A 23,248-nucleotide genomic window follows, 5' to 3' on the forward strand; every position below is an offset into this window, starting at 1 on the left:
TTATATTTTATTGATTTTTTACAGAGAGGAAGGGAGACGAAGAGGGACAGAGAGTTAGAAACATGGATGAGAGAGAAACATCGATTCAGCTGCCTCCTGCACACTCCCTACTGGGATGTGTGCAACCAAGGTACATGCCCTTGACCAGAATCAAACCCAGGACCCTTCAGTCCGCAGACCAACGCTCTATCCGCTAAGCCAAACCAATCAGGGTAAAAAAGGTATTTTTCAATCACAAAGATAATCAATGATTTCAGATTTAAAACAAAGGGAACTGAATAACCTTAAAGAATGTTCTCATCGATATTTCTTCTTTCCTTTTTTTTTTTTTTTTTTTTTGAGAGACAGGAAGGGGGAGAGAGAAACATTAATGTGAGAGGGAAATATTGATCAACTGCCTCTGCACACCCACTAACCAGGGATCAAGCCAGCAATCCAGGAATGTGTCTTGACCAGGAATGGAACCAGCAACCTTTAGGTAAATGTGACAACATCCAACCAACTGAGCCTTTAGGTAAATGTGACAACATCCAACCAACTGAGCCTTTAGGTAAATGTGACAACATCCAACCGAGCCTTTAGGTAAATGTGACAACATCCAACCAACTGAGCCACACTAGCCAGGGTTGTTTAGTGATTTTAATTTTGCCAAAGGCCAGGTAAAAAGGTAACATCCATATTTTTTTTATTTATCCTCACCAGAGGATCTTTTCCCATTGTTTTGTTTAGAGAGAGTGGAAGGGAGGGGAAGAGACAGACAGAAACATCAATGCGAGAGACACATTGATTGGTTGCCTCCCGCAAGCACCTTGACCAGAGCCGGGGATCGAGCCTGCAACTGAGGTACATGCCCTTGACCAGAATGGAACTGGGGCCCTTCAGTCCGTGAGTCGACGCTCTATCTACTGAGCAAAATCAGCTAGGGCAACACAGACTTTTTATGCCTGGCCGGGGTGGCTCAGTGCTTGAGCATCGACCCATGAACTAAGAGGTCACTGGTTCAATTCCCGTCAGGTCATATACCTGGGTTGTGGGCTCGGGGCATACAGGAGGAAGCTGATCGATGTTACTATCTCTCTATCCCTCTTCCTAAAATTAATAAAACCATATATTTTTAAAAACACATACAGCCCTAACTGGTTTGCTCAGTGGATAGAGCATCGGCCTGCGGACTGAAGGGTCACAGGTTTGATTCCAGTCAAGGGCATGTACCTTGGTTGCGGGCACATCCCAAGTTGGGGTGTGCAGGAGGCAGCTGATCGATGTTTCTAACTCTCTATCCCTCTCCCTTCCTCTCTGTAAAAAATCAATAAAAGATATTTAAAAAAACAACAACACAAAACACACATACATATTTTTAAAAAGCTGAAGGGGCCCAAGTTCAGTGACTTGGTTAAAAATCACAATTGATCAGACCAGGATAAAAATTAAAGATTTCTGACTCCCAACCTCTCCTTTGTATCCAAGTACAACCTTCTTTACATGTATCACTCTGTCCCAGAGTTCACCCTTCTGAGGGACACATTCCCATTTGCCTGTCTACCTTAATCTCCATCAGCCAATTCTTTATTTTAACTTTTCTTTTCATAGAAAATCTTCAGAAATGTAAAAGGGAAAAAAATCTGTTTGCAAACCTAAGCAGAACTCATTAATTCATATATAGTATCTATAACATTACCATGTACATATTTACAAGAAAGCATTTTGGCCGAAACCGGTTTGGCTCAGTGGATAGAGCGTCGGCCGCGGACTGAAAGGTCCCAGGTTCGATTCCGGTCAAGGGCATGTACCTGGGTTGCGGGCATATCCCCAGTAGGAGATGTGCAAGAGGCAGCTGATCGATGTTTCTCTCTCATCGATGTTTCTAACTCTCTATCTCTCTCCCTTCCTCTCTGTAAAAAATCAATAAAATATATTTAAAAAAAAAAAAAAAAAAGAAAGCATTTTGTCAACATCTGGTTTCATTTCCACTTTTCAGGATCCTCTACTTCCTAAATTCTCCACTATTTTTATTATAATGAGTTTTCATAAAAAAACACATTAAAGTAACTTTTTCTTCTAGTAAAGGTATCAAGTTCAAATTAACCCTTCGTTACCTATATTTGGCTCACTCAAAACATGACAAATTTTTTTTGGTGTTGTTAATCCTCACCTGAGGATATTTTTTCCACTGAATTTTAGAGAGAGTGGAAGGGAGGGAGGGGAAGTGAGGGAGAGAAATATCGATGTGAGAGACACATCCATTGGTTGCCTCCCGAATGTGCCCTGACCAGGGCTGGGAATCAAACCTGCAATCCAGATATGCGCTCTTGACCGGGAACCAAACCTGAGACCCTTCAGGGAGTGTGTGCTCTAACTATTGCGCACACTGACCAGGGCATGACGAACTTTTAATGACGATACCCTTTCCCTTCTATCCTATATGCTTCCATGTATCCATGCCTAGCTTTCTCCTCCCCTCCAATTTTGGCCCACAGTTAGCTGGCCTGGGATCAGGGGATTGCAAATTAATGTTAACTTAATATGACATAATTAATGTAAATTTCCTTTAAAATAAATAAAAACAGACATAATGGTTACTTTGATGAGGTTATTCACTGGAAGGGGACACAGGGGAAACTCTGGAGGAGACTGTTAACGTTTTGTTTCTTGATCTGAGTGGTAGTCACACAGGGGTTTCAGTCTGTGAAATGCACTAAGCTGTACACAATTATGATCTGTGAGCACATTTCTGTATATTCCAATTAAACATTTAAATTCACCCTGGCCCGCATGGCTGTGTTTAGAGCATCAGCCTGCGCACTGAAGGGTCATGGGTTCAACTCCCAGTCAAGGGTGCATACCTGGTTGCAGGTCTGGGGGAGCATGCAGGAGGCAACCAGTTGATGTGTCTCTCTCACATCAATGTCTCTTACCCCCCACCCCACCCCCCCGCCCTCTGCCCTCCCTTCCACTCTCTCTGGGGGGAAAAAATCAATGGGAAATTTTTTTTGTAATTGATTTTTGTGGGAATAAACCTATATCTAGGGTTACTCACACTATTGGTCCTGTCTTTTAAAATAAGTAAAATTAGGAATTAGCAATATGTATGCTAGTTTACTCAAAAGACAGGTGGATTCCAACAGAACAGTTATATTTTCTAAGTACTCAAAGTAAATGTTCCGAACTATGCTTCTAGATTTTTAAAAGTTAATTATCAACCGAAGGACTTGTATGCATGCATATAAGCATAACCAATGGACATAAGACACTGGGGGGTAGGGGAGGTCACGGATTGTCAAGGGCGGGGAAAAAAGGAGACATATGTAATACTCTTTGTAATACTTTAAGCAATAAAACAATTTTTAAAAAATCAATATTAAAAAAAAAGTATGAGCAAAGATTCTGAGTAGACATTTATCCACTGAAAATATACAAGTGGCCATAAACATATGAAAAGATGCTCAACATCATTAGCCACCAGGTAAATGCAAACAAAACCACCATAGATACCACTTCACACCCTCTAGGATGAAAAAAAAAAAGTTACTTATCTAATTAAAATTTTAATATGAATGTAATAATGATCAGCAAACAGAGCATATATTATTCCCTTCTTTTCCACAATACATTTGTGCACCCACCAACTCAGCTAACCCACTAATGCCAGAGGATGGCAAAGAGAAAAAGTTGCAGTTGATTACCTCCACTGACGGTTCTGAAGACTATATCAAATCATTGAAAATGTAGCTCTATTACAGAAAAATCCTTAGAAATCTGTCATTAATAGTCTCATATGATCCTTCAGAAACAAATCAAGTAAATAAGACAGTGTTAGCCAAATGAAAGTAAAGGGCAAGAAATAGCAATGCACAAAAGTAAATAAAGTATATTACATTTACACGTAAAAATGGGAAGAAAAGTCCAGCTGGTGTTGCTGAGTGGTTGAGCATTGACCTATGAACCAAGAGGTGATTCAATTCCCAGTCAGGGCACATGCCCAGGTAGTGGGCTCGATCCCCAGTGTGGGGTGTGCAGAAAGCAGCTGATCAATGATTGTCTTATCATTGATGTTTCTAACTCTCTCTTCCTCTCCCTTCCCTTCTGAAATCAATTTAAAAAATAAAATATATCGCCGAAACTGGTTTGGCTCAGTGGATAGAGCGTCGGCCTGCGGACTGGGGGGTCCCGGGTTCGATTCCGGTCAAGGGCATGTACCTGGGTTGCGGGCACATCCCCAGTAGGAGATGTGCAGGAGGCAGCTGATCGATGTTTCTCTCTCATCGATGTTTCTAACTCTCTCCCTTCCTCTCTGTAAAAAATCAATAAAATATATTTAAAAAATAAATAAATAAAATAAAAAATAAAATATATCTATATATATAAAAGGCTAAGTGACCAGCCGACTGGCTGGTAACTATGACAGCACACTGACCACCAGGGGGCAGACGCTCAACACAGGAGCTGCCGAGCGACAGCAACTTTGCAGAGTGCCCTCTCACACACTGGGATACCTCAGGGAATGTCAGACTGCCAGTTTTGGCCCAATCCCCGCAGGCCAGGCTGAGGGACCCCACCTCCTGGAGGGACCCTGCTCACTTCACAGACACTCTTCAAGCCCCGGCGGCGCCCCAGGTGCAGCTGGCCTGGGGCCGGCTGGGGAGGGACCATGGGAGGTTGGCTCCAGGGCTTGTCCAGCCATTTCACCCAGTCCCGCCCCACCGTCCACCTTCTAATTAATTTCCTTTCAATGTGCACAAATCCGTGCACTGGGCCTCTAGTGTGTGTGTATATATATATATATATATATATTTTAAAAAAAAGCAAGAAGAAAAGTGATTATCCATTCACTAAATAGCCGTTTACTGGCTATCTACTTATATCAAAACTGAAAGACAGACACTGAGATTTAATTATACATGTTCACTTTACCCAGTCCACATGGGAAAACAGTGTGGTACACAGAAGTTCGATCCCGGGTCAGGGCATGTATGGGAGGCAACAGATCAATGTTTCTCTCTCACATTGATTTCTTTCTTTCAATCTCTCTCTCTTCCTCTCTTTAAGGTCAATAAACATATCCTCAGGTGAGACTTAAAAAAAAAAAAGATAAGCTATAATGAGAATATAGTCCTTTTATTTTTTATTGTATTTTCATTTATTTGTTAGTTTTAGAGAGGGGAAGGGAAAGGGAGAGATACATAGAAACATCATCAGCTGTCTCCCTTCATGCCCCCTGCCGGGGATCGAGCCCAAACCTGGAATCAAACTGGTGATCTCCTGGATCGACAAGCAACCACTGAACCACACCAACTGGTCAAAAATATGGTTGTTTGAAGAAGTTTCCATTATTAGCCTTATGCTTATAGGATCTTTTCAGCTATTAGAAGAAACCATACAAACTGATTAACATACTGGAGCTTTCTCAGACAAATTTTGCAAAAATCAACAATACAGTAATCACTTTAGCATATCCCAATACTATTTTCAAAGGCACATCCATCACATTTACATGTGAAAAACTAAGTCTCAGGAAAGGTAAAAGAATTTGCCAGTGCATGATTATGGAGGAAATAACACCAGTTCCAGAACCCAGGTCTTCTGATGCCCAGTCCAGGTCTTTTCCAGTTCACCCAGAGAAAGCTCAGGCTTCCACTAATGCTTTGAAGATCAAAACACTACAAGGCAACCCTCCCCGGAAGAGCTGCTGTGTACATGGAGCTCAATATGAAGAGACAGGCAACAGGGTCAAGCTAGGTCTCCACTCAGGCCTGGCGAACAAACGAACACTGTTGGTACAAAGAAAGGAGCAGGCAGAGGCAGATTTGATTCTGGTCCAGTAACAGCTGGAAACAATTGATGACTCCGTGGAGAAGGCCAATGACCCCACTGTTAAAGCAGCGTGGCAGAAGACACTAGTGGACTTTATAACATTCTTAGCAGTGCCCTGAGAACAAGAAAAGATAGTTGTTGGGAATGAGAATATTTCATGTGACCTGGATTGCAGAGGGAGTGGCAGTGGAGACAGAAGTGGATTTTGGTGTTTTCTCTCTCTGGCCACCTGCTAAAGATTTTCTGAGACTGACAGAGCACATCTGAATTCACTGCCATCCATTTCCTTTTCCTCAACACACTTGTTCAATCACATAAAGGAAAAAGAAATCCTTTTCTGATGGGCAACTATAATTTCTATATATGAAGAGGCTAAAAGCTAAAAACAAGAGGATACAAATAATATTGAAACTTGGATGTGCTCAACAGAAAAACTTAACCAGAAAATCTTCTATCCATGAGCACCTGAAAAAGTATCACAGGAGCAATGTTTAGAATCGAAAATAAGTTTATAAAAAAATCCCATTTAAGGAAGCACCAACAGAAAAGTGCATTTCTTTCACTACATCCTCGTAACAGCTAAACCTCAAAGTCTTAGAGCATGTTTACTTAATTACTGATACCATTTTCTTCCTTTACTCTCAGTGATAAATGTAAATAAAATCTGTACTTCACAGAAACAAATAACTTCATGGAAACATTTTATCATGATCTTCTCAAGAGCAAAGGGCTTGTGGCTTGTTTTAATGATTCTAGCCACTTGATTGGTTTCTCCTTCACTTAGAAAATGACCAAAGCTATTTTTTAGAAGTGTCTTTGTATTGTAATGCTAAGAAGTTTTCAAATGTCAAATAAGCTTGTGATTTATTCTTTTTCCACACAAGTACTTAATCAACCTTAATGTTTGTTAATTTGATTGTTTAATATTTTAAATAGATTTTTAGAGAGAGAGAAAGGGAGAGGGCAAAAGACAAATATGGATGAGAAACATGGATCAGCTGCCTCCTGGCACACCTTGTGCTGGGGATCTGAGCCCACAACCGGGCATGTGCTCGCTCTGTCTGTGAATCAAACTGACAACCTCTGGGTTCATGGGACGACGCTCAACCAACTGCGCAACACTGGCCAGAGCTTAATTTTACTTTGACAGCTTCTTCCTGGACAAGCAGCCCAAGTTCTGATTATATGGATGGGGGGTTTGGAGACCCTCTATTTGTTTTTTTTGTTTGTTTGTTTTTTTAAATATATTTTATTGATTTTTTACAGAGAGGAAGGGAGAGGGATAGAGAACCAGAAACATCGATGAGAGAGAAACACCAATCAGCTGCCTCCTGCACACCTCCTATTGGGGATGTACCCACAACCAAGGTACATGCCCCTGACCGGAATTGAACCTGGGACCTTTCAGTCCGCAGGCCGACGCTCTATCCACTGAGCCAAACCGGTTAGGGCCCTCTATTTGTTTTTAAAAGCTCCCATCCAACAATAAATGCAACCAATCTCCAAAATTTATAAAAATAATTTGAAATTAATTTCAAGTTTTAGGAATGCATCCTGAAAAGACTCCTCTGAATTTTAAGAGCAAATAATTTCCCCATCCCTACAAGAGGCTTTGTGAAAGTGGTAGACTCTAAAAAGAGCAAGGATAGTGATATAGCCTATTTGGTGATTTTTTTTCCTTCTTCCATCCCACTCCACTTCTGTGAACCATCTGTGGTAGATTAGACTATTATTTAGCAAATATTCACTCCAGCATCTCCAAGAGAAAAACATACTTCCCCTCTCCAGTGATGTTAGGCTTGGCTCTGTGTCTTGCTTTGGCCTCAAGCTGGGTATAATATACTACCCACCCATGCCTTTGGACACAATCATAATGATACTGTTGTAAATAACCTGGTTATTAATTAACAGGGAAGGAGCAAAGGAAAGGCCAAATAGACACATGCCTAGAAAAGTCTGGATAAAATAGGGAAGGTACCTGTCTGTCAGTCCCACCTGGGAAAAGGTCATTGGCCAGAGTAAGCATGGCCGCAAGTGAGGGAAGATTTCAGATATTTCAACTCCTAAACCAAAAAGGTTTACTCTCTCTTGTGTGCTGGGCTCCTGGCTCTCTTGTTGTAGAGGGCATGCTCCCCTGCATTTGTCCACATGGCCACACACAATGGACTATAACTAGCCTGGTGTTACATTGGACCCAGCTTCACAATAGAATGGACACTCTGGACACACTGGCTTTGCTTCCAGCTCAGCTACAACACTTTCAGTACTGGTTTAAGGGAAATGGGACTTTTGAAACCCAGGGATGTAACTCCACACAAATACAGATCATTCATCCTCCCATGCCAGTCTTAGAAAATTCTTTTTCTCAAGATATAATAAGGACCCGACCGCAAGCACCCAGTGGAGAAAGGGATCTCCCACTTCCACTGGTGGACTATTTTCTACCCACTTCCATCAATAACAATATGACTTGCTTTGGTCAATGAGATCTTAGCAGATGTGGCACAAGCAGACACTTGAACTGTGCTGTGTAATAGGTAGGCCTTGCCTTCTTGTACTTCTGCTGTTGCCTTGAGAAGAGCTTACCATGGGTCCCTTCAGTCTGGCCCCAGAATAAGACATGCAAAGCAAAATTGCTCTAGCTGATCCACAGATCTATATCTTGAAGCAGAGCCTTGAGTGCTCTAAGGCACTGAGTTTTGAGGGAGTCTGTTATATAGTTATCGTAATTGTTTTTAAATAATAATGGTTATGTGGACTCGGAACAATAAAAATTAACAAAAACTTACAAGTCCAGAATCCTTTATCTGAAACCCTTAGAACTAAATGTGTTTAGAATTCATATTATTTTTCAGGTTTTATAAAGTAATATGATGCAAGTACCATCTATCATCTATCTATCTATCTATCTATCTATCTATACACACACACAAACTAATAAAAGAGAAACATGCAAACTGGTGTCACTCCACTACACCCACCAGCCAATCAGAGTGACTATGCAAATTAACCCACCAAAGATGGCGGTTAATTTGCATATGCAGGTACGGAGCAAAGACTGAAGGCTCCAGCCGGAGTGAAGAGTGAAGACTGAAGAGGCTTGGCTTCTCTGCTGCAGCCACAGCGGAGAAGCCAAGCCTCGCTACGGCCAGACTAAAGGCCTGGGTCCCTGGTGCCAGAGGAAAACCAGTGCCAGCAACCAGGGGAAGGAAGGCCTATTGCGCGAATCTTCATGCAACAGGCTTCTAGTATATATATAAAAGCCTAAGCGACCGGCCGACCATTCGACCAGTAGATATGACGTGCACTGACCACTAGGGGGCAGATGCTCAACACACAGGGATGGAAACATGAAACAGACGGATGAATCTCAGACGGATTCATGCACAGGTGGGTGGGGTCCCTGGACCTGGCCTGCCGGGATTGGGCCAAAACCGGCTCTCCGACATCCCCCAAGAGGTCCTAGATAGCAAGAGGGCGCAGGCCAGGCCAAGGGACCCCACCAGTGCACCAGGCCTCTAGTATGTTTTATAATAGCCTCTTGGGGTCTTAGACCCACAATATCAAACACAATAAATATGTAGTAAAACATATAAGTAACCTTAAATTACACAAACAGGTTAAATATCAAATAAATTATGAAAAGCCTTTCAGTTTTTTCAGGGGCTTTTGGATTTCAGAATTGTAGATAGGGAGCTATCTTATCAATATTTATATAATTATAAAGAATCAGCCCTAGTCTGTTTGGCTCAGTGGATAGAGCATCCGCCTATAGACTGAAGGGTCTCGGGTTCAATTCCAGTCAGGGGCGCATGCCCAGTTGCTGGCTTGATCCCTAGTAAGGGGCATGCAGGAAGCAGCCAATCAATGGTTCTCTCTCACCACTGATGTTTCTCTTTCTCTCCCTTCCTCTCTAAAATCAATAAAAATATTTTTTTTAAAAAGAATCTCTCCACCCCCCCCAAAAAAACATTTAATTTCAATAACTCTACATAGAAGATATGATTACCCTGAGTCATTGTCTTAAATTCACTGTGGAAATGGAGAGAATACAATTTATCTTTAATGGGGAAAAAAAAGACTACTTATATCTAATTAATTTGTAAATCATTGGCTATTCAACAAAGCTTGCAATTCTCTCTTTTGCTTTATTTAGATCAACTTAAGAAACTTAAGAAACTGTGCAAACTAAACATTATACCCTTTAATCAACGCTCATTGGGTTTCTTCCACATACCAGACACTGTGGCAGGTGCTGGGGATGCTACTGAATCCAGTAACGCTTCTGTTTACTTAAAGAGCTTACTTTCTAGAGGGAAAGACAGACAAATATCTTTTTATATTAATTACATGTTGAAATCAAAATGTTTTATTTTTATTTTTTTTTAAATATATTTTATTGATTTTTTACAGAGAGGAAGGGAGAGAGATAGAGAGTTAGAAACATCGATGAGAGAGAAACATCGATCAGCTGCCTCCTGCACATCTCCTACTGGGGATATGCCCGCAACCCAGGTACATGCCCTTGACCGGAATCGAACCTGGGACCTTTCAGTCCGCAGGCCGACGCTCTATCAACTGAGCCAAACCGGTTTCGGCAAAATGTTTTAGATGTCATGAATTATATAAAATGTTATTCAAATTAATTTTACCTATTTCTTTCTGCCTTTCAAAATTTATTAGAAAATTTAAAATTAACATTTGAAACTCACTTTATCTTTTTATTGGACAGTGGTGCTCTGAATCTTCAGTTCGTTTCTGATACACCAGGCCTAATGCTGACAATCCCTGACAACCCCTTCCTTCCTGGGGCTTCCCTCCCTTCCTCAGCTTTTGTGACACTGAACTAACCATAGAGGTTTTCCTCCCGCCACTCCATTCTCCTGAGCTGGCGGGCTCCTCACTCTTCCACCCCTAAGCGTAAGTGTTCCTGAGGGTGTGCCTGGGTCTCCTGGTCCCTCCCTCTCCTTACGTGTCTCATCCACTGCTTCAACACCAACTCAAAAGTCTAAGGGACTCCCATGTTTACAGCTCCAGGCCTGCCCAAAGGACTTCCTCATCTTCCTCTCTACAATAGTGCTTTGCTCCTAACTTCCTTATTTGTGTCATCAGCTCTCCCATTTTCGAAACTTAAGTGTCCTTGTGAACTTGACACTTTATTCCTTGCTCAATCGGCTGCCATGTCCTGTTCATGGTTTTTCTTTCTTTCTAAGCCTCTGCTACCATCAAAGATCAAATTCTCATTATATCTCCTTTGATTATGCAAAGTCACCTCAATTCGCTTATCCTTTCTAGCCCCAACTACCAGATTAATGTGCCTAAAGAAAGCTCTGACAACAGTGCCACACTTTCAAATCACCTTCCAAATCTGCCTGGCATCTAACACATGCCGGACAAGCAGTATTAGGGGTCTTCGAAAGGTTTTTCAGCATTTTTATGTGCAAGAAGTCTCACCCTGTAAAGAGTACTAGCCAAGGGAACCTGGAGAGGGAGGAAGAGAACTACATAAATTTTGGTAACTTTTCTGCTAGGATGATTCTCAGAGACCAACTCCAATCCTCAGGTTCTCGGCAAATGGAAATTCATGCACCCATTAACTTAAAATCCAGCAGTAAATGGTGTCCATTCGGAAGAAAGGATACCCAGAACTGTGGGGATTTTCTACCCAAGAACCAGGAGTGGTAGAATGGAAAACTAGATGACAGGTGGTACCTCTACAGTCTATTTATTTATTTTTTGTGAGGGGAGGGGAGGATCCATGCACTCAATAAATAAGACTTATTTATTCATTGTTAAAGGGTTGTTATTAAACGTGGGTGGGGTGGGGCTTAAATTGGTCGAACTCTGCCAATGAGTTAAGGAAAACTGAAATAGGCTTTTGCAGGTGACTGAAATTAGCCAAATGCAACAGGATCCAATCTACTTTCCCGTTTTAGCTTCCTTCGTAACAGTCATTTAATGTTCAGGCTGGATCATTGGACAGTAAGATCCAGAGGACCCCTGTTTGTCGTACACCCCATGGTCATAATGTCCTCCCCACTTCGACTCCAAGGGTGGAAGCCTTCCCACTGCAAAAGATAATGCAAATAACAAGATCCCCTCAAGCAGACGTGATCTCTACCTGCCTCAAACGCCAACCAAGGTATTTGCCTTTACAATGTGCTCTGCCTTATAGTTATTTGCACACTATGCATTCTATCTCCCATAGTAAACCTTGGACACGTTATTCATCTTGTTCAAAGCAGACAAATGATGCTTTTAACTTTATCATTATTTTCCTACAAAAGGAAAATAATCTGAGCGGGAAGAAAACACAAACATGTAAGGCACAGGCAAGGCATCGGACATACAAGCCTTGGGACAGTCCGATCAAGGCAAACGCATCAGACCCTGCTTTCCGCTTCGAACGTGAGACATGAGGAACTTTTTTAACCCTGAGCGCCACTCGCCTCCCCTGGACCGGGACAGACGGCATGAGGCGTGGAGTTTCCCCCGTTGCCCAACCTGGCTGGGCGCTCCGCGCTTCCCCTTTCTCCGGCTCCACTGGTCAGGAGCCAATCCTGGCCCGCGGCACCTGCGCCCTCAGACATCTCCGAGAAATCAGCGCTTCCGGACCGAGGCTCCGAAGGGCTCTCTTCCACCCGACCGCACGCTGCGCCCCGAACCCGAGAAACGGGCAACCCCTCTTTACTTGCCACACGGGGTTCCCGCGTCCCCGCCCGGCCGCGCCCCGCTTCCCATCCTCCAGGACGCCGGCTCCGCGGCCGGGACGGCGACAAAGGGCCGGCCGAGCCTGCGGCCGCCCGTGTCGACACTGGGTGAGGGGCGCCTTCCTCTCTCCCGGGACTCGCCATCACGCACCTACTTCCTCCTCGCCGCCGCCTCCTACGACCGCCCGCAGCCGAGGTTCCTTCGCGAGCAGCGCCTGTTTTGTTTCCGATGTGAAATCTCGGCCACAGGAGCTGCCCGGCTCAGGCCCCGCCCAAAAGGCTTCACCGCTGTCGTCATTTCCGGTTCTGGCGTCGTTGGGGGCTGGCCCGCAAGCGAAGGGGTGGGCCCTAGAGGGGGCAGGGACGAGACCAAAGGGGTGGGGCTTCCGGTGGTGTGGGCGCGGATTGTCGGAGTGGGGAAAGCCTGCGCTCTAGCGGGTCTGGGACCTGGGCGAACTCGCCTGGAGTGCCCGCATGAGTGGAGGTAGTCTAGGATCCGAGACAGGTCGTGAGCCGGGCCAAAGTTTCTGCGTATACTGACTGGGCCCAGTGTGTGTTCTCCAAGCCAACGAGTTATGGCATCTTAAGCCGAAAGTTTCTTTCATTCTCTGTATTACCTAGGCTAGGTTGTCTCTCAATGTGAATCAGCTGCATCAGTTAAGAGGCTGCTAATTAAAATTGTAAATGCTTGTGCCTTCTCTTTCCTCGTTGAATCAAAACTTCTGATGGGTGAAGCAAGCCTGAGAAACCTCATTTTAAACAAATGTCTGGGATTCTCGGGATCCAAGTTAAGAACGAGTCTTCCTAAATAGTAAGCTTACAGAAAGCAGGAAATGGCTTATTTTTGTAATCCCGAAACCTAAGAGTATCTGGCACAATGAGTTGCTCAAAGGTCAGCTACCGCTAATGGGTGATGTGGCAGACTTGGGAGTGGTCTTTAATTCAAACAGCATGGCTTGAGAATGTTTAGTCATTTTTGTTTATAGAAATAACTAGAGGCCTGATGCACGAAATTCATGCAAGGGGCTTGGCCCTCACAGACCCCTGGCTGGGTCCCAAAGGTCGGCCATCCGGTCTAATTAGCATATTACGCTTTTATTATTACAGATCTTTCCTTACTGGGCATTTTAGATTGCCAATTTCTAATTTGGCCTTTATGAGTCAAGTAATAAAATGAAAAGTGAATATCTGTTAAAGATGAAAATATAAGCATTCAAATGCAAATAAATATTTCAATAATTTAACGTTTTTAAAAATCTACCCATTTATCAATAATTATAAGCTAAAAATAGTTATAAGCTCACTTTGGTCTAAAGTATGAAAATAACAGTTCCTGGGTTTGAAATACATATACAGTGGGGCTTTGACTTAGAGTTTAATTCGTTCCGTGATGGAGCTCGTTAAGGAGCTCGTTAACTCAAATTACTCTGTCAACTCAAAGCAAAAAATCGGCTGAGGCAGCTCCTATGTCGGAAAAACTCGTTAGTCGGGACACTTGTAAGTCAAGGCCCCACTGTATCTGAATTCCGTTTTCTTCTTGTCATCTAGACTGTTTCTTCGCCTATTTAGGATTCCTTCTCATATCCTTTACATCCAGTAGTACTCACAAATCAATTTCACCATTTATTGCTAAGCAAAAGCTCTCTCTCAACTTTATACTATTAATAGAAGGTTAAAATATGACCAGGAAAAATTCTGACATAAAACCTTTCAGCAGTTTCTGCATAGATGTGAAAACATTTATAGAACTCATTAGAAAGAACCGTGTAAATAAGACTCATATACACATTAGTATACCTACCTGGCTTACACTTACTTGCATTAAAAAAAACTTATACTCCATATGAAAGAAGAAAAAAATAAGTTTAGTACGCTTTGACTTTCAAACTGAGTTTCCTCACTTGAGGGTGTGCCTGATGAGTACCTGAAACAGCACTCTCCACTAAGTAATCGTTAGTTTCTACTATTACATCGTTTATCAGAAAGCACTATGACAAGATTCAAATTAACATAAAGTTCTCTGAGGAGGAAATGTTCTGGGACTGGCTAGGAATGAAGCCTATTAGAACTGTTCTCAGCCAACATTTTTGCAAGAGATTACATTCATGAACATACAGGATAGGTATGTTGATTTGCCTCAAAAATGTTTTCCTTCTTAAAAATCTACTTAAAAAGCCCTTGCTGGTTTGGCTCACTGTATAGAGCGTCAACCTGCATACTGAAGGGTCCCAGGTTCAATTCCAGCCAAGGGCACAGGCCCGGGTTGTGGGCTCCATCCCCAGTAGCATACAGGAGGCAGTTGATCAATGATTCTCTCATCACTGACGTTTCTCTCTCTTCCTCTGAAATAAAAATAATCTTAAAATCTACTTAAAAAGAAAATAAAGCTGCATTTATGTAGTGTTAGGATAAAATACTGGTACTGAGTAGATACCTTAAACTGCTAATGAAAGTGTAGTCCTTGGATGATTTAGCATTCACATCATCATTGACTTCAGGCCCCACCCTACTACTAAGTCAGAGTCTGCACTTTAACAAGATTCCTCCAAGAGATAGTTTGATCTTAAAAAAAGTCAGCCCTGGCTGGTGTGGCTCATTTGGTTGAGTAATGTCCTGTACACCAAAAGGTTGCAAGTTCGATTCCGGTCAGGACACAAGCCCAGGTTGCAGGTTTGGTCCCTGGTCAGGGTGTGTACCAGAGGCAACCAATTGATGTGTCTCCCTCTCTCCTCCCTTCCTCTCTCTAAAAGAAAAACAATAAAAGTACATTTTAAAAAAACTTAAAATAACTTTTCCTCCTATAAATAGACATACATGTTTTAAATTATTTTATCTATATGGTCAAATGAGGAAAAAGCATGTTGGTTTTTTTGGTTTTTTTTTAATATATATTTTATTGATTTTTTACAGAGAGGAAGGGAGAGGGATAGAGTTAGAAACATCGATGAGAGAGAAACATCGACCAGCTGCCTCCTGCACACCCCCCACTGATGTGCCCGCAACCCAGGTACATGCCCTTGACCGGAATCGAACCCAGGACCCTTCAGTCCGCAGGCCAACGCTCCATCCACTGAGCCAAACCGGTCAGGGCCATGTTGGTTTTTTAACTGCCTTTTTAAAAAATATTTTTTATTGATTTTAGAGAGGGAGAGGGAGAGGGAGAGATAGAAACATCAATGATCAGAGAGAATCATTGATCATCTGCCTCCTGCACGCCCCCCTACTGGGGATCTAACCCACAACCCAGGCATGTGCCCTTGGCTGGAATCGAACCTGGGATCACTCAGTCCCCAGGCTGACACTCTATCCACTGAGCCAAACCGGCCAGGGCTTAACTGCCATTTTTATACCTGGAATGGGCAATATGAATCAAGCAAGGTTTCCAAACTGAAATTCAATTATGGGCAAATGGTAAAGACCCAGAAAGCTCAAGCAATTTAGTATAAATTTTATGTGTATTCTCCCAAACACTTGAATACCCCAGCAGTTTGTACATGTCCAATTCTTTACATGTAAATCTGTAAGTTTAAGCTTGGTGGCAAAACCTGACTTAACTTACAGTAAGCTATTTATGTAATGATCTTTAACCTAGTGACTGTGATCATTCCTGCTCTGCTGCAGAAATGTTAATGTATGAACTTGGATTCTGAGGCAAATCTCTCTGGAGTTGTTATGCAGTACATGGTATGTGTCCCCAAGGGTTTCAGATATGGGCCTTTTAAGATAAATATAGTGAAAGAGCAAGAGCAAAAGAAATTAATACCAATGTTGACTAAATAAAACAGCCAATATGATGCCTTAGAAGTGGTAATATGGCAAGAGAAAATAGGCATAATGAAGCTCAAACAAGATGTTAGGCTTAGGGTCAATCTGAGAAAAAGCTAGTAAATGAATTTGTAAATTTCATGTTTCTGAAATTTTCCTTGAGAAACCAGAATTTAAAATATTATAACACTAAAAGGGGATATCTCCATAGACATTTAGATTAATCCAAAATAAGGTAAATGGTCTCTTTGACCTTTAGTTACTAGTAATACTCAAAGAAATCAATTCAACCCATAATTTCAAGTTTCTAATATGCACCGCACAATTACATGTCACTTACTTAATAAGACTGAAAGAATGAGTCCCCGAGATCAAATATATACATTTTTAATATCTGAAATATTTACATAAGGGAACCATGTCATGGTTCAATGTTAAGAACAGTGTTTTCAAATGTCCTCTTAAGATGTAAAAAAAAAAAAAAAATCTAGTAACTCAAGCTCAGTTAGGCTTTATCTTCCTATTCCCAATCTTCATCTTTAAATAAATACTTAGACATGAAATAGCTGCACCTACTTTGTATTTAGAACTGTTTAAAACTTGTTATATTTTCGATTAATTTTGCTCCCTGGTGAAGTCCTGATGTACAATAAAGAAAGCCCCATGTGTGTCTCCAACACCATCAATGTATTTTTAAACTTTGATGACCAGAGGTAAACAAGGTGTGTGCTTACACACACACAAGCTATAAAGCCTTTACAAAACAAAAAATTAGTGGTAACTGCCTTAAATGATGTACTTTATCCTTAAAAATAAGATGTAAACTTTTATAAAATGCCATGCTGAAATTCTATTGTATTTTGTCAAATTTTCCTAGTCTGTAAAATTGCCTAATTTTATCTTTTGTTTTTAAAAAGTATTTTTCATTTATGCTTTTTATTTTTTTTAAGCAAAGGGGCACACCAAAATTAAACTAAGGACCAATCAGCGCAATCTAAGGATCTGTCTCATTTCTGAACAATGAGATTGGGGGGAGAGCGGGGAACCACTGATTCACACTCCCATAAAAGAAGGACTGAAGCAGCCAGCTATCAACAGGAAAACCCCATTCTGTTCAACAGACTGTTTCTTGCCGTAAGAGAGTAACATGCTCTGGGAGACTATTAACCTAATTATCCCAGACATTTGGATTGGCACAATACCATGTTTCCTTTACAATTATATTTTTCAATTAGAAAATGTTCAAGGGAGCCCTCCAAAGCAAATTAGGGAAAATACTTTTATATATACATTCACACAAACACATTCATACAGAGATACAGTAGGAATTGATGGTCTCCTAATTTTCACACTCTAATTTTAAATTTCATGCCTTCATGAAAGCCTGCCAATTCTGATCAAGGGGGTATGGGTAATAGATGTGGGCTGGTATTCTTTCTATTAAAATTGTTCATGTTGGTTCCTGTACAGTACAGTTCAATATTAAGTGCAATTCTGCAAAAGAATCGGGGAGTCATTTTAATATTTACAAGGAACAAATCAGCAGAACAAGATTATATCAGATAGGCTGTGTACAGTAGCTGTGGCTTATAAAACATACCAGTAATTTGTACCTGGTGAGTATAAAGAGAACCAAGGTAGGATTCGGATGTCTTTACAACCAAGGGAGTACACAGGGCATCAACAAATTGGAGGACAAAAAAAAAAAAATTCACATTTTCTACATTTAAAAAAAATTACAGATCTCACAAATGTCTTTGAAGACAAAAAAATTTTTCAAAGTCCTTTGAAGGATGGGAAAGACGATAGCTGAAATGGAACTCTCAATGTACAGAGTTTTACTTCACAAGACCAATTTTCTTGGCTTCTGTTTCATATATCAATAATCTCCACATTTTGACTATAAAAACTTCTGCTTCTTCATCAAGTACCTAGGAGAAAAAAATAAAGAGCAACATATGTAAGATAAGCAATCAGCAACTACCAACAATAGCGACTGCTATAAAAAGGGCTTTTACCCACTGACAAGCATTTACTTTCAATAAAATGACAAAGGCAATCTGTCTAGTGTGAGAAATGTGAATTACAAAAATGCATTCAGCAAACTTCCATGGCTTACTAAATACTGACACCACAGTATTTTCTTGGTGCAACTTTTATTCTTTTATCTTTACAAATAGTACATTTAGGCATGTTTTGAAAAACTATATCCTCAGGGAAGCAAATTTTTTTTTATAACAAATACTAGTTGTACAACTACTTAATAACTTTAATACAGAGTATCACATTTACCGCCCCCCCAAAACAATCTTAGCATCTTAATATTTATGGAGCCCTTATGTATGTGACATTGAATTAAATATTAAATGAGAGTATATATAAGGTATTTAATACAGTGTCTGAGATACAATAAACAGAGGAAGTGAAAATTGTCATCATTACAAAGGAACACAAGACAAGTGAATAAATTAAAGGTCATATCCCCTTGACAAATAAACAAATCAAATTATCTTCCTATCTACATGAGTTAGGTGCACCATGTCCTCCTCAGTACCCCTGCCCTCATCCCACACATGTAGTCAGTCAGTCAGTCAGTCCTCCACACCAGAGCTGTAGTGAGGTAAAATGGAATATCATGCTTCCTTCTACAGGAGGCAGCTGTGACTAAGCTTCAGGGTGTCACTGCCATGGTTTGTAGAATAATGTTACTAGTTTAGATTAGGAGTGAAGCAAAACGGACCTCTAGTCAGACTACTTGGGTTCCAATCCCACTTCTACCTTTTACTAAAGAACCTCTGTTCTCTCATCTGTGAAACGAAAACAGTAGCTACATCACACTGATTCATAATTTAAAATTCTATTATGTACAAAGTCCTTTGAAGAATGCCTAATATCTAAAGTGATCAGTAACTGCTTAAGAGTAGCCAGAAATTTTGATGTTTGAAAAATTTCCCTAAATTTACTAATGATGACAAACTTTTATTCAAACTTTTATGAGCCAGACTTGACCAGCAGTTCAAGAAAACTATGCTACAACCCTAATTATTATGGAAATCGTACCTTGGAAATACAGGAATCATACCTTGGAAATACAGATAGAGGCACAAAATGCAACCAAAGTTCATTAATTTATGTAAAATGAAGAAAGGCACAGTTTGAAAAAGTCCTATTTTTAATAAGAAAAAAATACTACTTGAGCTAAAAATTGAATCTCATTTATACAAGAAATAGAAGGAACCATGAGCTTTCAAAAAACTGGTTGGCAACACTAGTTGATTGGTTTCCTTCCTCCCACTGTGATCAACAATGAACCAGAAAATAATCAAACCATATAAATGATTAACTAGTAAAGAGTCTAACTCGACCTAGTCAGTTTGGTTCAGTGGACAGTGTCGGCCTGTGGACTTAAGGGTCCTGGGTTCAATTCAGATAAAGGGCATGTACCATGCTTGCAGCTCAATCCCCCGCCCCACTTGGGCATGTGTGGGAGACAACTAATCCAAGTCTCCCTCACATCAATGTGTGTCTCTCTTGTCTCTCCCCCTCCCTTTCTACTACCTCTAAAAATAAATGGAAAAATATCCTCAGCTGAGAATTACCACACACACCCCCACCAAAAAAAGAGTCTAACATCATACTTCAAATATTAAAATGAATTAACACTGACACATGGCATTTTCACTGACAAGTGGTTACAACTCTACCAAGAACAAAAACTAGAACACTGCCCGACTGGTGTGGCTCAGTGGTTGAGTATCAACCTATAAACCAGGAGGCCACAGCTCAATTCCTGGTCAGGGCACATGCCCAGATTGCTGACTCAATCCCCAGTGTGGGGCACACAGGAGGCAACTAATCAACGACTCTTACTCATCATTGAGGTTTCTAAACTCTCTCTTCCTCTCTGAAATCAATAAAAATATATTTAAAAGAAACAAAAACCCAACAAACCAATAAAAATATATTTTAAAAAAAACATCCCTCGCCCTAACCGGTTTGGCTCAGTATATAGAGCATCGGCCGGTGGACTGAGGGGACCCGGGTTCAATTCCAGTCAAGGGCATGTACCTTAGTTGCAGGCACATCCCCAGTAGGGGGTGTGCAGGAGGCAGCTGATCGATGTTTCTCTCTCATTGATGTTTCTAACTCTCTATCCCTCTCTCTTCCACTCTGTAAAAAAATCAATAAAATATATTAAAAAAGAAAAATCCCTCTGCCCTGGCCAAGTGACCGAGTAGGTTGAAGCATCATCCTGTATACCTAAACATTGCGGGTTCGATTCCTGGACAGGGCACACTTAGGTTGTGGGTTTAATACTGAGTTAAGGCGTACATGGAAGGCATATGTGGAAGGCAGCCAATCGTTTCTCTCTCACATAAATGTTTCTCACCCCCTTAAAAATAAAATCAATAAAAACGTGTCCTCGTGCCCTAACCAGTTTGGCTCAGTGGACAGAGCTTCAGCCTGCGGTCTGAAAGGTCCCAGGTTTGATTCCGGTCAAGGGCATGTACCTTGGTTGCAGGCACATCCCCAGTAGAGGGTGTGCAAGAGGCAGCTGATGGATGTTTCTCTCTCATCGATGTTTCTAAGTCTCTATGCCTCTCCCTTCTTCTGTGTAAAAAAAAATCTTAATAAAATATATATTTTTTAAAAAGTGTCCTCAGGTAAGGATTTAAGGGGGGAAAAAACTTACATCACTCTGCCCCAGAAAATCTGTCCCATTGCCATATTAGGCACCCTGCCATCATCTGAACTGATTCACTACTTGTATTCATATATAAACATATATATATATTTTTTTAATTGATTTCAGAAAAAGAAAGGGAGAGGGATAGAAACACCAATGATGAAAATATTGGGGATCAAGCCAGCAACCACAGCATATGACCCAACCAAGAATCGAACCGTGACCTCCTGGTTCATGGGTCAATGCTCAACCACTGGCCAGGCCACTACCTGTATTCTTAAACATTCTTAAACATTCTACTCTCTGTAACTTTCCAGTTGTTTTATTTCAATACACTTCCCACCAGTCCAGATTCAAACTACCAGCTCTATTCCAATAGTTTTTCCTTTTCCTCCTAGCTTGGGGTTCATAAACCATTCAATCACTCTCTATTACCTTTACCATAAATATACTTCCTCCTCCTTTTTCTCACAAAACCACAATATTAGATAAATGCAATCACTGACTCTACTGTAATATCCAAATTAAATGCAATTGGGAATTTGGTATTTACTTCCAACATTACCTGTCCAAATGACAACACATCCATACAATCTTCAAGTCTCAATTTAGATGGTTAATTCCTGTGATGCTTTCCCTACCTATTCTCAACACCATCAGATGCTCTATCTCAGGGGTGGGCAAACTTTTTGACTCGAGGGCCACAATGGGTTCTTAAACTGGACCGGAGGGCCGCAACAAAAGCATGGATGGAGTGTTTGTGTGAACTAATATAAATTCAAAGTAAACATCATTACATAAAAGGGTACGGTCTTTTTTTTTTTTTAGTTTTATTCATTTCAAACGGGCCGGATCCGGCCCGCGGGCCGTAGTTTGCCCACGGCTGCTCTATCTCCTCTGCCCCTTTTTACATATCCCCATCATAGCAAATATACTACATTATTGGTATACCTGTCTTCCTGATAGTTCAAGGGCAAATGTCCCACCTTATTATGCTTCTAACACATTGCTCTACCAAGTAAGCACTCAATAAATGTACTCTAAAGGTATTAATAGGTGCAGAACTTACATGTATACCCACAAACATGAAAAGTGGAAGAGGGGAGAGACTGGTAAAAAAAGAAACCAACCCAACTTTCATGTTGTCTAATCATATATTGTTGTGGGTGCCTTAATCTTTTAATAAATTCAAATTTTAACTTAGGCTTATAAAGAAATTCTGGACCAACAAAGTTAAAAAAAATCAATCAAATACAGAAGTTAATTTGTTCACATAGATTTTTTTAAAATATATTTATTGATTTCAGAGAGGAAGGGAAAGGAAAAGAAAGACACATCAATGATGAGAAAGAATCATTGATCAGCTGCCTCCCGCACTTCCCCTATTGGGGATCAAGCCCACAACCCAGGCATGTGCCCATGATCAGAATCGAACCCAGGACTCTTCAGTCCACAGGCCCATGCTCTATCCACTGAGCCAAACCGGCTAGGGCTGTTCACATAGATATTAATTAAAATATTAGTAAAAGCCTTAGCCATGTAGCTCAGTTGGTTAGCGTATCATCTCAATACACCAAAGGCTATAGGTTCGCCGAAACCGGTTTGGCTCAGTGGATAGAGCGTCGGCCTGCGGACTGAAGGGTCCCGGGTTCGATTCCGGTCAGGGGCATGTACCTGGGTTGCGGGCACTTCCCCAGTGGGGGATGTGCAGGAGGCAGCTGATCGATGTTTCTCTCTCATCGATGTTTCTAACTCTCTATCTCTCTCCCTTCCTCTCTGTAAAAAATCAATAAAATATAAAAACAAAAAAAAGGCTATAGGTTCGATCAGGGCACATACAAGAATCAATGAATGCATATATAAGTGGAACAAGTCAATGTCTCTCTCTCTCTCTCTCTCTCAAATGAATAAATTAAAAAATGTATTAATAAGCCCAACCGGTGTGGCTTGGTGGTTGAGTGTTGGCCCATGAACCAAGAGATCACAGTTTGATTCCAGGTGAGGGCACATGCCTGGGCTTCAGGCTACATCCCCAGTAGGTGGCATACAGGAGGCAGACGATCAATGTTTCTCTCTCAGGGATGTTTCTACCTCTGTCTCCACTTCTCTCTCTAAAATCAATGAAAGTATTTTAAAACATAAATACATTAAAAAATAAATGTATTAATAACACTGAATTTATAACTTACCATGGCAACATCATCTAAAATGCTCTGAGGTGAACTATGAGCCATAACCTAAAAGAAATTAAAAATTATAATTTTGAAAAATAAAT

General features: G+C 41.0%; 2 protein-coding genes across 5 annotated transcripts in view; both read right to left on the reverse strand.

Moving 5' to 3' along the window:
- PSEN1 (presenilin 1) overlaps nucleotides 1-12,775 on the reverse strand; it is a 68,989-nt gene extending 56,214 nt beyond the window's left edge. The window contains exon 1 of one of the 2 annotated variants that reach the window (XM_081100438.1): nucleotides 12,673-12,775. The gene's annotated coding sequence lies outside the window, so the exon portion shown is untranslated. The remainder of the gene's footprint in view (nucleotides 1-12,672) is intronic. The other variant, XM_081100439.1, reaches the window with a different exon arrangement.
- A 3,882-nt stretch (nucleotides 12,776-16,657) lies between these two features.
- Nucleotides 16,658-23,248, reverse strand: part of RBM25 (RNA binding motif protein 25) — a 47,841-nt gene continuing 41,250 nt past the window's right edge. For all 3 annotated transcript variants that reach the window (XM_081100462.1, XM_081100461.1, XM_081100463.1), the window contains 2 exons: nucleotides 23,163-23,210; nucleotides 16,658-18,217 (listed from right to left, as the gene is read on the reverse strand). In XM_081100462.1, coding sequence (XP_080956588.1) covers nucleotides 18,125-18,217; nucleotides 23,163-23,210 — 141 coding nt within the window. In that variant the 3' untranslated portion in view covers nucleotides 16,658-18,124. The remainder of the gene's footprint in view (nucleotides 18,218-23,162; nucleotides 23,211-23,248) is intronic.

The sequence above is a fragment of the Myotis nattereri genome, assembly GCF_964212035.1.
Source record: "Myotis nattereri genome assembly, chromosome: 1".
Lineage (NCBI taxonomy): Eukaryota > Metazoa > Chordata > Mammalia > Chiroptera > Vespertilionidae > Myotis > Myotis nattereri.